Source organism: Canis lupus, chromosome X, assembly GCF_048164855.1.
Source record: "Canis lupus baileyi chromosome X, mCanLup2.hap1, whole genome shotgun sequence".
NCBI classification, from domain to species: domain Eukaryota; kingdom Metazoa; phylum Chordata; class Mammalia; order Carnivora; family Canidae; genus Canis; species Canis lupus.
In genome coordinates, this window is record NC_132876.1 from 84,220,708 (window position 1) to 84,236,258 (window position 15,551).

The 15,551-nt window shown below is 43.3% G+C and overlaps 1 protein-coding gene and 1 non-coding gene across 2 annotated transcripts; both read right to left on the minus strand.

Moving 5' to 3' along the window:
* Positions 1–1,447: 1,447 nt before the first annotated feature.
* Positions 1,448–1,583, minus strand: LOC140628965 (U4 spliceosomal RNA). Its single transcript, XR_012026872.1, has one exon. It is a non-coding gene; the product is annotated as a U4 spliceosomal RNA (small nuclear RNA).
* Positions 1,584–13,277: 11,694 nt separating this feature from the next.
* Positions 13,278–14,651, minus strand: LOC140627439 (procathepsin L). The gene has a single exon (XM_072815789.1). It carries the CDS (start codon positions 14,571–14,573, stop codon positions 13,572–13,574), a length of 1,002 nt encoding a protein of 333 aa, XP_072671890.1. The 5' UTR covers positions 14,574–14,651; the 3' UTR covers positions 13,278–13,571.
* Positions 14,652–15,551: the final 900 nt, after the last annotated feature.

Genomic DNA, 15,551 nt, shown 5'->3' on the forward strand with positions numbered 1-15,551 from the left:
TTGAGAATAGAAACCTCTTAGGAGTCTCACTAAGAATTACTGTGAGGGGCACCTGGGTGGCTCAGTCAGTTAAGCACCTGACTCTTAGTTTCAGCTCCTGTCATGATCTCAGGATCCTGGGATCGAGCCCCATGTCCATCTCCATGCCCAATGGGGAGTCAGCTTCCCCCTCTTCCTCCCTTCTCTCTCTCTCTCAAATTGATAAATAAAATCTTTTTTTTTTAAAGAGAATTACTGTGAATAAGAGGCTGAGTTTGACAGCAGCATGGAAGCTAGAAAGGGAGTGAGAAAAGCAGGAAGCAAATCCAAATAGCCACTGGAGCAGCTTTGACCATGGGTCAGGATTTCAGGAGGGACAGAAAAAGCAGGCAGGCAGATGGCAGAGAGATTTATTTGCTGGAAACCTCAAGCCACAAGCAAGACTTCTGAATATGTTATCATTGCTTTATAATGCTTTCACAGCTACAGCTGTCTGTGAGGAAAAGCTCTGGTAGCCTTTGAGACCGATGAGGACTGGTTGTCCTGCCATGGGAAACGTGGGAGGTTTAAAATGGAAAAGCCTAGGGTTTCTTGATGAGAAGAAATCTGTGATGGAACATTCACATCCCAAGCATTATTTTTTTTAAGACTTTATTTATTTATTCATGAGAGACAGAGAGAGAGAGAGAGAGAGAGCTACAGGCAGAGGGAGAAGCAGGCTCCATGCAGGGAACCCAATGTGGGACTCGATCCCAAGGACCCCGGCCAGGATCACGGCCTGAGCCAAAAGCAGACACTTAACCACTGAGCCCCCCAGGATCCCTTAGCATTATTTATATATATATATATTTAGAGAGAAGCTAATTGGCATTTCTGCATGGTTGTTTAGGTGTTATAAGAAAAGAGGCTTCAGGGTCGCCTGGGGGGCTCAGTTGGTTGAGTGTCTTTTGGCTTGAACTCAAGTCCTAATCTCAGAGTCCTGGGATCCAGCCCAGTGTCATCATTGTCATCAGGCTCCATGCTCAGCAGGAGGTCTGCTTGTCTCCATCTCCCTCTGCTTCCCTCCCCCACTCACGTGCTCCTGTTCTCTTTCAAATAAATAAATAAAACTTATTTCAAAAAAAAGAGGCAGGGTGGGCAGCCCCGGTGGCTCAGTGGTTTAGCACCGCCTTCGGCCCAGGGTGTGACCCTGGAGACCCAGGATCGAGTCCCACATCGGGCTCCCTGCAAGGAGCCTGTTTCTCCCTCTGCCTATGTCTCTGCCTCTCTGTGTGTGTGTCTCTCATAAATAAAATAAAAGAGGCAGCTGGCTCAATCAGTTGGGCGACTGCCTTTGGTTCAGGTCATGATCCCAGGGTCTGGGGATCTGAGCCCCACATGGAGCTCCCCACTCAGCTGGAGGTCTGCTTCCCCCTCTCCCTGCCACTCCCCCTGCTTGTGCTCTCTCTCTCTCTCACAAATAAATAAAATCTTTAAAAATAAATAAAGGCTTCAGGAACACCACCTTTTGTGATACTTAAGGCCACTCAACTGTCAATTCCAATTAGCAATAATCGCGCCTCGGATAAACCTCATTGGCTACGATACTGCCACTGCGCAAAGCTTCAATTCCACTTCTGGTGTCACCAGCACACAAACAAAATAAAAGCATGCTTCCTTAGGCCAACACAGATCACAGAGGGACTCCTGCTCTCTGTGGGTCCTTCAGATAATATGCATTTTCACAGCTCACCTAGGGGATGACCGTGAAGCTTGGTAAATTCATCAGGGCCTCTAGGTACATTTCTAATAGCACCGTGAAAGCTACCAGAAGGCCATGGAGAGAAATGACTTACCAGCTACCTGTGCCTTGATGAAGTCGTGGCCTGAGTGTACAACTGGCTGTTTTACTTATGAGCTCATGTTCACAATGTGACAATTTGTTCAGCCACCTGGTTTAAGGAGGGTGATGAGGATGTTCTGTGGTAGTTCTTAAACTCTCATGAGGAGACTTTACCAAATGAAGACCTCAGAGACTTGTCCCCAACAAGCATAAGATGACTGAGCAGCTCAGCCAAAAAGATTCCCCCAAATTCACTTAAATGCAAAGTGTTCTTAAGTCTAGGCAGCACTTGAAAAAAAGCTCCAGGGGCACCTGGGTGGCTCAGTGGTTGAGCCACTGCCTTTGGCTCTGGTTGTGATCCTGGGGTCCTGGGATCAAGTCCCGCATTGGGCTCCCCGCAGGGAGCCTGCTTCTCCATCTGCCTCTCTGTGTCTATCATAAATTAATTAATTAATTAATTAATTAATTAAAGAAAAGAAGCCCCAGCCTGACAGCCTTGGTTGAAGGACAGAGTCGATGCAGAAAGACATTACCATTAAAGAAAGGTTTTGAGGGGTGGTTGGTGAGGGGAAGTCGATACTAAAATCATCTTTTTTCTGAAGTAATCACGTTTGTTCCAGAAAAGGTTAAAATGAATCATCTCTCTCCCTGCATCTCTGCCACCCACCGCTTCCACAGCTCTTATGATTCCAGAGCAGAAACAAGACCAATAATCACTGCGATTACAAGTAATTGATGATCATGAATGCATGATCATGAGCATAAAATCATTTATATTTTAAAATACGAATTACAAAATGGGTGAAAGAGGTACACTCAGAGCCAGTGGAGGTTACCATAGAGACAGTCAGCTATATTGTTCCCAGTTTTACTGTTTATCATTGCTCAGGAATGCATCCACATAACTATATTCTTCCTAGAATACCAACACACACACTGAAGTGCCACATTTCTACAGAATTTAGGTTACATTGTTCTTTCATTTGTGATCTTGGAAGCATGAAAACTCAGAGCAGCAAGAGCTCTGTGTTTACAGCATCACCCAATGTATTATGTTTACAGATGTAGAGAATGAGAAGCCAGGGATGGGAGTTAGGAGCAGCCTTCTAACTAGACGTAGAGTAAGAGGGCATGGTGGAGACCTCTAGAAAATGCTAAATTCTGACAGAGGAGGCACCCTGTGGCTTTGGAGAATGAGGTCTATCATAAATAAAGCACCATTCTGAAGACACTACTGGGCTCTGAAATGTGAATTATTCCTCTGTCTCATATTTTATCATCTAATAAAGCTTTAAAAGTGCAGATATCACTTTTTGATGCTATATTTTCACTGAAATTAATAAGTGACTGCTGTAGTTTTTAAAATTGTACTTTTAAAATAGAAACATAACTCCTGATTTCTTGGGAATACTTATCACATAAGAGACTGGCTCATAAAATTCCAACCTTAGGGGTACCTGGGGGGCTCAGTCAGTTAGGCCTCTGCCTTTGGCTCCGGTCATGATCCCAGGGTCCTGGGATTGAGCCCTACATTGGGCTCCCTGCTCAGCAGGGAGCCTGCTTCTTCCTCTCCCTCTCCCACTCCCCCTGCTCATGCTCTCTCTCTCTCCCTCCCTCCCTCTCCATGCCCTCAAATGAATAAATAAAATCTGCAGGCTCCTTACATGGAGCCTGCTTCTCCCTCTGCCTGTGTCTCTGTCTCTGTGTGTGTGTCTCTCATGAATAAATAATAAAAAAATCTTTAAAAAAATGAATAAATAAAATCTTTAAAAATTTTTCCACAGGGATGCCTGGGTGGCTCAGCAGTTGTGTCTGCCTTTGGCTCAGGGCATGATTCTGGGGTCCCAGGATTGAGTCCCACATTGGGGTTCCTGAGTGGAGTCTGCTTCTCCCTCTGCCTGTGTCTCTGCCTCTCTCTCTCTGTGTCTCTCATGAATAAATAAATAAAATCTTTAAAAATTTCCAACATTAAAAAAACACAGGTTTCCCACAAATTCTACTTTAGAAAACTGTTGGAAGAAATGTAGGTGAGGGGATGAGGAGGGGTGGCAGGAGGATATGATGGGAAAAATAAGAAACATCACAGCATTCCAATAAAAATTAAAGATTGGGGATCCCTGGGTGGCGCAGCGGTTTGGCGCCTGCCTTTGGCCCAGGGCGCGATCCTGGAGACCCCGGATCGAATCCCACATCGGGCTCTCGGTGCATGGAGCCTGCTTCTCCCTCTGCCTGTGTCTCTGCCTCTCTCTCTCTCTGTGTGACTATCATAAATAAATAAAAATTAAAAAAATAAAAAAATAAAAAAATAAAAATAAAAATTAAAGATGTCTGTTCTTCCTCCAAAAAGATCTTGCTGTGTGAGGTGACAGGTGTTCACTGAATGTATTGTGGTGATCATTTCACAGTATATATAAACCATATTATCATCTCAGAAACTGAAAACTAACACAATATTATATGTCAATTATATCTCAATAAAACTGGAAAAACAACAACAACAAAAAAAAACCCTAAAAATATAAAGATTTCAGGAGAACCCACACCTGCTGTGGGTTCAGCATTCACTTGCCCTGCAGACTCACCCTCTTTGCTCAGATTTGGGGCTTCAGATGTAGTCAGCAAGTAGTACATACACCCACTACATTTCCTTGTCATCAAGTTAATTCAGTAAGCCCAATAAAAGTCACCTACCAGATGTGTCTAACTCTGTGGGATGGTTCCTGACCTATTGCCAACAAAACAACTACTGTCGGTTTTCTGCTGAGTTTTATCTTATTTTTTTTAAGATTTTATTTATTTATTCACGAGAGACACACAGAGAGAGACAAAGGCACAGGCAGAGGGAGAAGCAGGTTCCCTCAGCAGAGGGGACTCCCCTGCAGGGAGTCTGACTTGGGACTCAGATCCCAGATCTCCAGGATCACACCCTGGGCTGTAGGCGGCGCTAAACCACTGAGCCACCGGGGCTGTCCTGAGTTTTTTCTTTTTAAAGTAATCTCTACATCCAACATGGGGCTCAAACTCATGACTCCAAGATCAGGAGTGACGTGCTCTACTGACTGAGCCAGCCAGGCTCCCCTTCTGCTGAGTTTTATTTTTATTTTTTTAAAGATTTTATGTATTTATTTGACAGAGATAGATAGATAGAGAGAGAGAGAGAGAGAGAGCACACACGCACAAGCAGGGGGGAGGGCCAGTGTGAGAGGGAGAAGCAGGCTCCTCAGGCTCCCTCCTGAGCAGGGAGCCCCATGTGGGACTCGATCCTAGGATCCTGGGATCATGACCTGAGCTGAAGGCAGACACTTAACTGACTGAGCCACACAGGTGCCCCTCTGCTGAGTTTTATTTTTTATTTATTTATTTTTTTCTGCTGAGTTTTAATATCAGAAAAGATGTGAGTTTCTGGCTATGATTATATGATAAACTCTTCTAAACACAAAATAATCTTTATTTTCTTTTAACTTGTCTTGTAAGTAAGATTACTGCAGCTAAGGGGGTGGCTGGCTGGCTCAGTCTGAAGCACACATGACTCTGGATCTCAGGGTCATGAGCTCAAACCCCACGTTGGGTGTAGAAATTACTTAAATATATAATATATAATTTTTTTTTAAAAGAAGTTACTTCAGCTGAATATAACAGCACAGTCTGAAGCTTCCAGTATTTCTGTGTCCTGTTAAAACAGAGAAGCAGCCCTGTGCTGTTCCATCATGGGAATTCACAAAAGCCAAAGATAGGGATGAAGACATGGAGGCCTTACACTGTAGTGGTCAGCGGTTGATATTCTCTCTGTGTGGGCAACAAAATAACCACCTCCTCTTTTGATTCTGGGTTAAAACAAAAAGCTACACAAATAGCTGAAATTTTGGGGGAAATATTTCTAGAGAAGGCAGGTTTTGCTAATCTGCTGATTTTTTTTTTTTAAAGAAGACTTTATTTATTTATTCATTACAGACACACACAGAGAGAGAGAGAGGCAGAGGGAGAAGCAGGCTCCATGCAGGGAGCCCGATGTGGGACTCCATCCCGGGTCTCCAGGATCATGCCCTGGGCCGAAGGCGGCGCTAAACCGCTGAGCCAGCCGGGCTACCCTAATCTGCTGATTTTCAAACCTCATGCCAGAACCACCAAGAGAGTAGCAATCCCAGAGACATCCCTCCCTTGACCATCTTATGACAAAGAGCCTTTCAGAAACTAGAATGGCATTAATCTCACCTGGCAGGGTGCAAAGTAGTAAAGCTAAGCAATGAAATGATCTAAAATAATGAACTGATCTCTAAACATTCAGCCCTACCAACATGGCTCACTCCTTCAAATTATAGGACTACATTTCCTTTTTTTAAAGCTTACACAAGATCAAAAGCAGTAGGTGGGGGCACCTGGGTGACTCAGTGGTTGAGCATCTGCCTTTAGCTCAGGGCCTGATCCTGGGGTCCTGGGATTGAGTCCTGCATCAGGCTTCCCGTGGGGAGCCTGCTTCTCCCTCTGTTTATGTCTCTGCCTCTCTCTGTGTGTCTCTCATGAATAAATAAATACAATCTTTAAAAACAACAACAAAACAAAAAGCAGTAGAAGGACGGAAAGTGCTTTCTTTTTCTTTAAACAAATAAGATTGCTTTTTAGCACATGCTAGAAGGAATAGAGTAGTAGGAAAAGTAGGGCTTTGGGCAGAAGACTTGGCTAAAAAATACCACTTGTTTGCTACATGACCTTGGGCAAGGGCAGACTTGCCTAGCCTCAGCAGCCGCTCCATCATCTGTTAACATGGCAACAACACATTCCATAGTGTTATCACGAGGGCCAATGAGAATATATCTGGAATTCCTTTTAATTTTTTTTTTATTTTTAAAGATTTTATTTAAAAAAAAAGATTTTATTTATTTATTCATGAGAGACACAGAGAGAGGCAGAGACATAGGCAGAGGAAGAAGCAGGCTCCCTGTGGGGAGCCTGATGTGGGACTCCATCCCAGGACACCGGGATCACGACCTGAGTTGAAGGCAGATGCTCAACCACTGAGCAACCCAGGCATCCCCTATATCTGGAATTCCTGAAGTCCCATCTACCTAATTGTATTTATGACAGAGCTGTACAGTTTTTAATAATTGTTAAAGTATTTTTGTTTCCAGGGCAGATTCAAAAACATTTTATTTTGAAACATATTTTACCTTCACTGAAACTCAAGCTCTATTCAAACCACACAAAAAGAAAGGGCTGGCTGAAAGCCAAGGGCAGGAGCTTGGGAAAAGGCAGGAGTGTTTCCAAATGGATACAAAATCTGCTGCTTTCAAAGCAGTCTCCTTTTGGAAGGAAAGATCCTCTTGATCCCTCCCCCACTTCCAACTGGGCACAGTAGGGCCTATTGACTAAGGTAGGGGGAGGAGAAGCCCCTTGGTGAGTATAACTGCTAGTAGCAAACCCAAACCGAAATTTTGTTAGGATCTAGAATGGAAAGAATCAAGATTCTAGAGCTGCTCAGAGATTGGGACATGGATCTTCTATGGCAATGGCGGGTAGGGGGAAGGATGGTCCCTTAAAACCCTGTTTTCAGACATTGTTCATTCTTAACACCAAAAACCTATATTCACAGTTAAGTTTTCTTCTATGGTGCTTTTACCATTTCATAGAGTAGTTAATGTAGGCAGCAACTCACTCGGTGGGGTGGCTGGCAAATGCATGTGGACCGTGACCAGCGGTACATCACGTTCTGAGGAAACTGTAATTGTAAACCTTATCCATGTGCTATTCATTTTTTCCTACTTTTCAGTTCCCCTTTCTTGCTTTCTTCTTTCCATACTTCTTTTTAACTTCCAGATTGCTTTCTCTCCTATCTCCTTACTGCACTGGAAGAATGTACAATTTTTAGAAGGTGATATAAAAAATGTTTTTATTTATTTATTTATAAACAATGGAATTTTAATTGTGTTTTTTCAATTGCACAAATATTCCAGGTTTCCTTCTATAATCAATTAAGCATCAATCTGCTTCTTTTTTTTAAGATTTTATTTATTTATTCATGAGAAGCACAGAGAGAGAGAGAGAGAGAGAGAGAGGCAGAGACACAGGCAGAGGGAGAAGCAGGCTCCATGCAGGGAGCCCGATGTGGGACTCGATCCCAGGACTCCAGGATCACGCCCCGGACCAAAGGCAGATGCTCAACCTCTGAGCCACCCAGGCACCCCAAGAAAATGTTTTTAAAATATAGATACTTGGGGCACCTGGGTGGCTCAGTGGGTTAAGCGTCTGCCTTTGGCTCAGGTCATGATCCTGAGGTCCTCGAATGGAGCCCTGCATTGGCCTCCCTGCTCAGTAGGAAGTCTGCTTCTCCCTCTGCTCCTCCCCCTGCTCATGTGTTCTCTCTTGCTCTCTTTTTCTCAAATAAATAAATTATTTATTTATTTATTATTATTTTTTAATAAAATCTTTTTAAAAACAACTGTGTTACAGAATAGAATAAAATATAGATACTCATGTTTATATCCATTTTTGTGCAGTTGTAAGGAAACTTTTTTTCAAGATAAGGACTGTGATAGCACAAAAAACCTGTAAGCATTTCACAAATGTATCACTTTTTATTCAAAGAATTTAAATAATCCAACAGTGTTAAAAGTAATAAATCAGGGGCACCTGGGTGGCTCAGTGGTTAAGTGTCTGCCTTTGGCTCAGAGTGTGATGCTGGGGTCTTGGGATTGAGTCCCAGCATTGGGGTCTCTGCAGGGAGCCTGCTTCTCCCTCTGCTGTGTTGCTGCCTCTCTCTCTCTCTCTGTCTCTCTCTCTGTCTCTCTCTCTGTCTCTCATGAATAAATAAAATCTTTTGAAAAAAAGTAATAAATCAATGTATATGAGGTTTTTACAATCCATATTCCTGTCTTTTAGTACCTAAGAGTACAAATATATCAAGACAAAAAGTTGGAAAAATTAATGGGCTAAGCCTCCATCTCAAGAAGTGAGAAAAAGGAAGCTAAATTTAACAAAGTTGAGGAAAAGTAATCCTGCTTCCAGTAGCAGTGGAGCAGCAGGGACAAGATTTATCTTTTTCTGCCTGAAACAAGAGAACGAGACACACACATGAAACAGTAGTTTTCCAAATAAGGGACATCAGGGAAATGAAGGACAGTGATCCCAGAGAGATGGGAAACAATTGAGGTGAGCCCTATGAATTCCTCAGTTTACTGCCTGGAGGGATTGTCCAGGCCACAACTTAGGGAGAGGAACCCAGGCAGAGCCCAGCAGACCCTTCAACTCAAGGAGACAGAGCAGAGAGTCCATGGAGACCAGCATGGCTAGTGTCCATAGGACAGAGTCACAGAGGAGATTGATGTACAGAAGACCGTGGAGATTTGCAGAGGGTCCTCCTTGAACAGTCTTCAGAGTATCAATCAGAGCCTGTGTGTGAGGATACTACTCGAGCCTGGGGAAAGAGCCATCTGAATGGGTTATGGGAACCATGCCTAGCATTCATTCAGGGTGAGGAACAGAGGCTAATCCCACTAGCAAGACTGGAAATCCTCTTAATTCACAAGTCCTGGGCTAGAGAACTCAGTAGCGGGGAATAATTAGCCCTAGAACCAACATTTCTTTGGAACTGCCTAACAAGTCATAAAAGCAATACCTTAAAGGATCAAACTGTTTCTAAGAAAATTAGATGCCTAACAGAACAAAGATCCAGGAGATTTATAGGAAGACAAAAAAAAAATATCCAGCAACTAGTAAAATAAAATCCACAATATTTAGAATCCAGCCAAAGATGACCATAAATGCCTTTGCTGGGAAACATGACCCATAATAAGGAGAATCAGCAATTAATGAAAACTAACTTAGAACTGACTTTGATAAATTAGCAGAGAAAGTCACTAGTGGTTATTAGCAGGACTATATGCCATCTGTTCAAAAAGTAAAATAGAGACACTGAGAATATAAAAAGGACCCCCCCCCAAAAAAAAAAAACTACTGAAAATGAAACATATTGGGCTCTTGACTGCCTCATGGATGGAGCATGCAACTCTTGATCCCGGGGTCATGAGTTTGAGTCCCAAAATGGGTAAGAGATTACATAGATAGATAGATAGATAGATAGATAGATAGATAGATAGAGATATTCTATATAAAGGAAAAGAAAATGAAACACATTGAGTAAAAAGAATTTTAAAAAATTAAAAGTGCATCAGTGAGCTATGAGACAACTTCAAGCAGCCTAATACATGAGTAACTGAAGTCCATGAAAGAGAAGAGAGAGGGTAACCTCAGAAAAAAAATTTGAAGAAATACTGGCCAAAATGTTACCAAGTCTGATGAACACTAGAAATCCAGAGACCCAAGAATCTCAAAGAAACCCAGACACAATAAACATGAAGAAACTACACCAAGGCGTATCATAATCCAATTGCTCAATACCAGTGCTAAAAAGCAAAATATTCAGAGCAGCCAAGTGCCAAGAAGGACATACTAGGTACACAAGCACAAAGATAAGGATGACAGATTTCCCACTGGAAACAAGGTAAGCAAGAAGACAGTGGAATAACATCTTAATTTAAAATTTTTTTTAAAGATTTGTATTTATTTGAGAGAGAGAGAGAGCAGGGGGGAGGAGGCAGAAGGTGAGGGAGAAGCTGATTCCCCACCAAGCAGGATGCCCAATACAGGGCTCAATCCCAGGACCCCAAGACTATGACCTGAGCCAAAGGCAGACACATAATTGACTGAACCACCCAAACATCACTGGAGTAACATCTTTAAGTACTGAAGGAACTAGAAACTGTGTACCTAGAATTCTATACCCATGAAAATATCTTTCAAAAAATAAGGTGAGGGACACCTGGGTGGCTCAGCAGTTGAGCATCTGCCTTCAGCTCAGGGCATGATCTCAGGGTCCGGAATAAAGTCCCACATCGGTCTCCCCACAGGGAGCCTGCTTCTCCCTCTGCCTATCTCCCTCTCTCTCTCTGTGTGTCTCTCATGAATAAATAAATAAAATCTTAAAAAATAAGGTGAAACAAAGACATTTTCAGACATTCAAAAACAGAGAATTCATCACTAGCCGACCTACACTCTAAGAGATATTAAAGGATGCCCTTAAAAAAATAAAAATAAAGGATGCCCTTCAGGCAGAGGGCAAGGGATACCAGATGGAAATCAGGAGCTAGGGAAAAGTACTGGAAATGGTAACCATGGTATGGCATGATAAATATACATAATTCCTTTTCTTATTATTTAAATCTCTTTTTTTTAAAGATTTTATTTATTCATGAGACACACAGAAAGAGAGAGAGAGGGAGAGGCAGAGACACAGGCAGAGGGAGAAGCAGGCTCCATGTAGGGAGCCCGATGTGGGACTCGATCCTGGGTCTCCAGGATCAGGTCCTGGGCTGAAGGCAGCGCTAAACCGCTGAGCCACCTGGGCTGCCATATTTAAATCTCTTTAAAGCGATTAACTGTTTAAAGAAAAAATACCCAATGTATCTTGGGGTTTATACATGTAAAAGTCCAAGCAGGGGGAAATGGAAGCACACTATGGGAAGTTCTTTTTTTGTTTTGTTTTTTAAGATTTTATTTATTCATGAGAGACACAGAGAGAGGCAGAGACATAGGCAGAGGGAGTTAAGCAGGCTCCCTGTAGGGAGCCTGATGTGGGACTCCATCCCAGGACTCTGGGATCTGGAGCCAAAGGCAGATGCTCAACCACTTAACCATCCAGGTACCCCAGGGAAGTTCTTATACTATATGCAAAGTGGTATCTATCACTTGAAGTTAAAGATGTATACTATAAACCTCAAAGCAATCAGTAAATAAAATCAAGAATTACAGTTAATAAGCCAACAAAAGAGCTAAAGTGGAATCATTAAAAAAACATACCTAATCCAAAATAAAGCAGAAAAAGAGGGAAAAGGAAAAGAGGGAATTGGATAAATAGAAAACCAACAGCCAGATGACTCAACTTGCTTAAATGTCAATAATCACATTAACTGAATGATCACTCCAATTAAACACAGATATTGTCAGATCAGATTAAAGATCCATCTAAATGCTACCTAAGTGTGTTAAGAAATACACTTAAGGGGATCCCTGGGTGGCTCAATGGTTTAGCGCCTGAGTTCAGCCCAGGGCCTGATCCTGGAGACCCAGGATCGAGTCCCACGTGGGGCTCCCTGCATGGAGCCTGCTTCTCCCTCTGCCCTTCTCTCTCTGTGTGTCTCTCATGAATAAATAAATAACATCTTAAAAAAAAAAGAAATACATTTAAATACACTTAAATACACTTTGGCATCAGCAAAATGGCCGACTGGGAACCTTCAAGCTCTCGTTCTCCAACAGAAACACCAAAAACCAAACACCGACAAGAAACATCAGAACAAACCATGTCAGAGCCCTGGAGAATGGAGTTTTACAGCAATGGAGCAAGCATCCAATTAAGAGAAAGCCACCTTCAAAGCTGTAGGAAAGTTTTGGGCATTCTTACCCACCCTCATCCGACCCTCTCCCTGGCACGGTGACAGCCATGCTCTCGAAGTGGCAGCCCAGTTCCCAGTCCCCTTCCTTGAACTGAGGGGACAGAGATGACTTTATTTGTAAATGATCATTTATGTGCTCTCTATCCATCCACCTTACTCTATGTTCCCTTCTGGATTATCTGGATTGATAATTCATCATTCTATTTCCCTCTATTTGTTTGAAATGTGTATCTTTCCTATTCTTTAATTGGTTACCCTTGGTTTATCAAAATACAGTTTTTAGTCCAACTTAAAATCTGCAAGATACTTTCCTTGGTACACTTAACCTCTAACTGTTATATATTTTATTTACTCATTTTACGTAAGCTCTATGCCCAATGTGGGGCTTGAACTCACAACCCTAAGATCAAGTCACAAGCTCTACTAACTCAGCCAGCCAGGTGCCCCTGCTTTTTTTTTTTTTTTAATTTTTATTTATTTATGATAGTCACACACACACAGAGAGAGAGAGAGAGAGAGAGGCAGAGACACCGGCAGAGGGAGAAGCAGGCTCCATGCACCAGGAGCCCGATGTGGGACTCGATCCCGGGTCTCCAAGATCACGCCCTGGGCCAAAGGCGGCTAAACGCTGAGCCACCAGGACTGCCCCTCACACTTCTGATTCTTATGCGTGTTGTCATTCCTTTTTTTTTTTTAAAGAGATCTTATTTGAGAGAGAGAGAGAGGAGAGGTGGGGAGGGGCAGAGGGAGAGGGAGAAGCAGGCTCCCCACTGAGTAGGGAGCCCAACTGGGGGATCGATGCCAGAACTCAGAGTTATGGCCCAAACCAAACACAGTTGCTTAACTGAGCCACCCAGGCCCCGACGTGTTGTCATTTCAAGAGATTTTTGGTTACATCAGGCAAGTAATTTTAAATGGGTTCCCTTTAGGCCTTTGTCCAGGACTGATTATGCATAGGTAATGAGGTCTTCCTGTACTTAAAGAGCATTCTGAACTAGCTCTTTTTTTTTTTTTTTTTTTTTTTTTTTACATATTGAATTAAAATTTATTTCAAAAGGCAAAGTTTTATATATCTTTTGAAAAAATGAGAAGTCAAAAGTCTTAGAATTAAGTAATGAGTCTTCAACGTTATAAAGCCATATATAACAGTAATTAAAGTAGTGGTAATGTTTTACCCTGATAAAAATGTCACAGAATTCAAATCACAACTTGGATCCTCAATGATTCAAGTGTCTTATCTTACACAATAAGAGTCTGGTCAGCTTTAAGATAAAATTCTTCCAGATATGCTGCCTTCAAGTCCTCTAATCTTGCGATCCATCAGCTCACACAGTGGGATAGCTGGCTGCTGTGGCAATTCCACAGTGGTTGTTCTGGTCTTTGGCCATTTTTACATAGCCATTCCAGCCCCATTCTGGACCCCAACTGTTCTTGACAATCCAAAATTTATTATTTGAATCTGTTCCTTCAAAGCCATAGCCAACCACCAGAACACCATGATCTAGATCTTTGCTGCTGCAGTCTGGATCAAAATAAATGCCTGATTTGTAGAATTGGAAAGACTGATGGCCTGCATCAATAGCAACAGAGATGGGCCCTAGAGTTGCCACTGCTTTCATTAGGGCCTTCTCCCGTTGAGGGAGGTCCACAAAGCCAGTGTCATTGGCAGCAGAACACTCAGGCTTGTAATTGCAGGTCTCTGTGTCCCTTCCAAGATACGGATAAGATTCCTCTGAGTCCAGGCCTCCATTGTCCTTAACATACCGGAAGGCGTTATCCATCAGGCCACCATTGCAGCCCTCGTTACCTTGAGCCCTAGAGCAGTCCACCAGGTTTTGCTCACTCAGTGACACAAGTTTGCCCGTTTTCCGGAACATCTGTCCTTCAAGGGCACCAGTTGCACTAAAAGCCCAACAAGAACCACACTGACCCTGATTCTTCACAGGAGTTACATAGCCTTTCTCTCTCCAGTCCACTGATTTGGGGATCTCAGCAAAGAGAGGTTCTTGGAACATTTTCCCTTTCTTGTGCTTCTGGTTTTGAAAGCCATTCATCACCTGCCTGAATTCTTCATTGGTCATGTCACCAAAGGCATTCATTGCCATTGTGAAGCCATGTTTCCCTTGGCTGTATTCCCGATTATGCAGTTCAATCATTTTCATATTCTTCTCCCACACTGCTCTCCTCCATCCTTCTTCATTCATGCCATATAATCTCCTGTGCGTTGCCTTCCACTGGTACCACTGTGCATTTAAGCTTTGATCAAATTTGGGAGCTGCTGAGGCTATTCCCAAGCAAAGGGCAGTCAAGAAGAGTGAAGGATTCATGTTTCAAAAACCTGCGGCGCCCACAGCTGCGCAGGCGAACCCCACCGATCGCCAAGGCCCAGGAGTCTCTGAACTAGCTCTTTATACTTGTTTCCTCATTTGCAAAATGTGGTTAAGAGGGACAACTGGGTGGCTCAGCAGTTGACCGTCTGCCTTCTGCTCAGGGCTTGATCCCGGAGTCCAGGATTGAGTCCTGAATCCAGCTCCCGGCAAGGAGCCTGCTTCTCCCTCTGCCTAGGTCTCTGCCTCGCTCTCTGTGTCTCTCATGAATAAATAAATGGAATCTTAAAATACAAACAAAAAAACAAAAATCAGGTAATAGTGTTCAAATCATAATGGTCTTTGTGAGGATTAAATGACCACTTTTTTGAGTTCCTGGATCTGGTCGTACCGGGAATTAGTGTCTATTGAGTTGGGTTCCTCACAGCAACTACCTCCATTCTTGCCGGGGGTCAATGGCGTGACTGGGATGGGAGGTTTGCCAGTGGTAATGCTGGGCCGAGTGACCCTCAGTGTGGGACTCACTAGAGGGATGTGGAGGCCCCTCCTGTGCCAACAGTCCTTTAACCAACCACCACTGTGCAAGATTCCCTTCCTCAGTGTGAAGGGCTGGGGGCTTGTCTACACTGCTCCACTCCCCAGTGGCTCTCACAGGAGCCGTTTTTCAGAGGAGGTGGCTGGTGCCTACAGAATGGGTCAGGTGGGAGGTATGTTTAAACGGTGTCTTATACCCATACACACTATGCTTTTCCCATTCTGTGGTAGGTGTTCCATTTCCCTCTTCCCTGGGATGGGGCTGGAAGGACTGTGCCTGGTCGGTGAGCAGGAAGGCTAAGTACAGGGACAACACAGAAAGCACATTTGTCCATCAGGCTGGCTGGCTTGGGTCAGGTGTACCACCTCTGCAGTTCTCCTGAGAGTACACTACTGGGAGTCTGTGAGGTGGTATGATTACTCTGTGTCCAGAAACCACACATT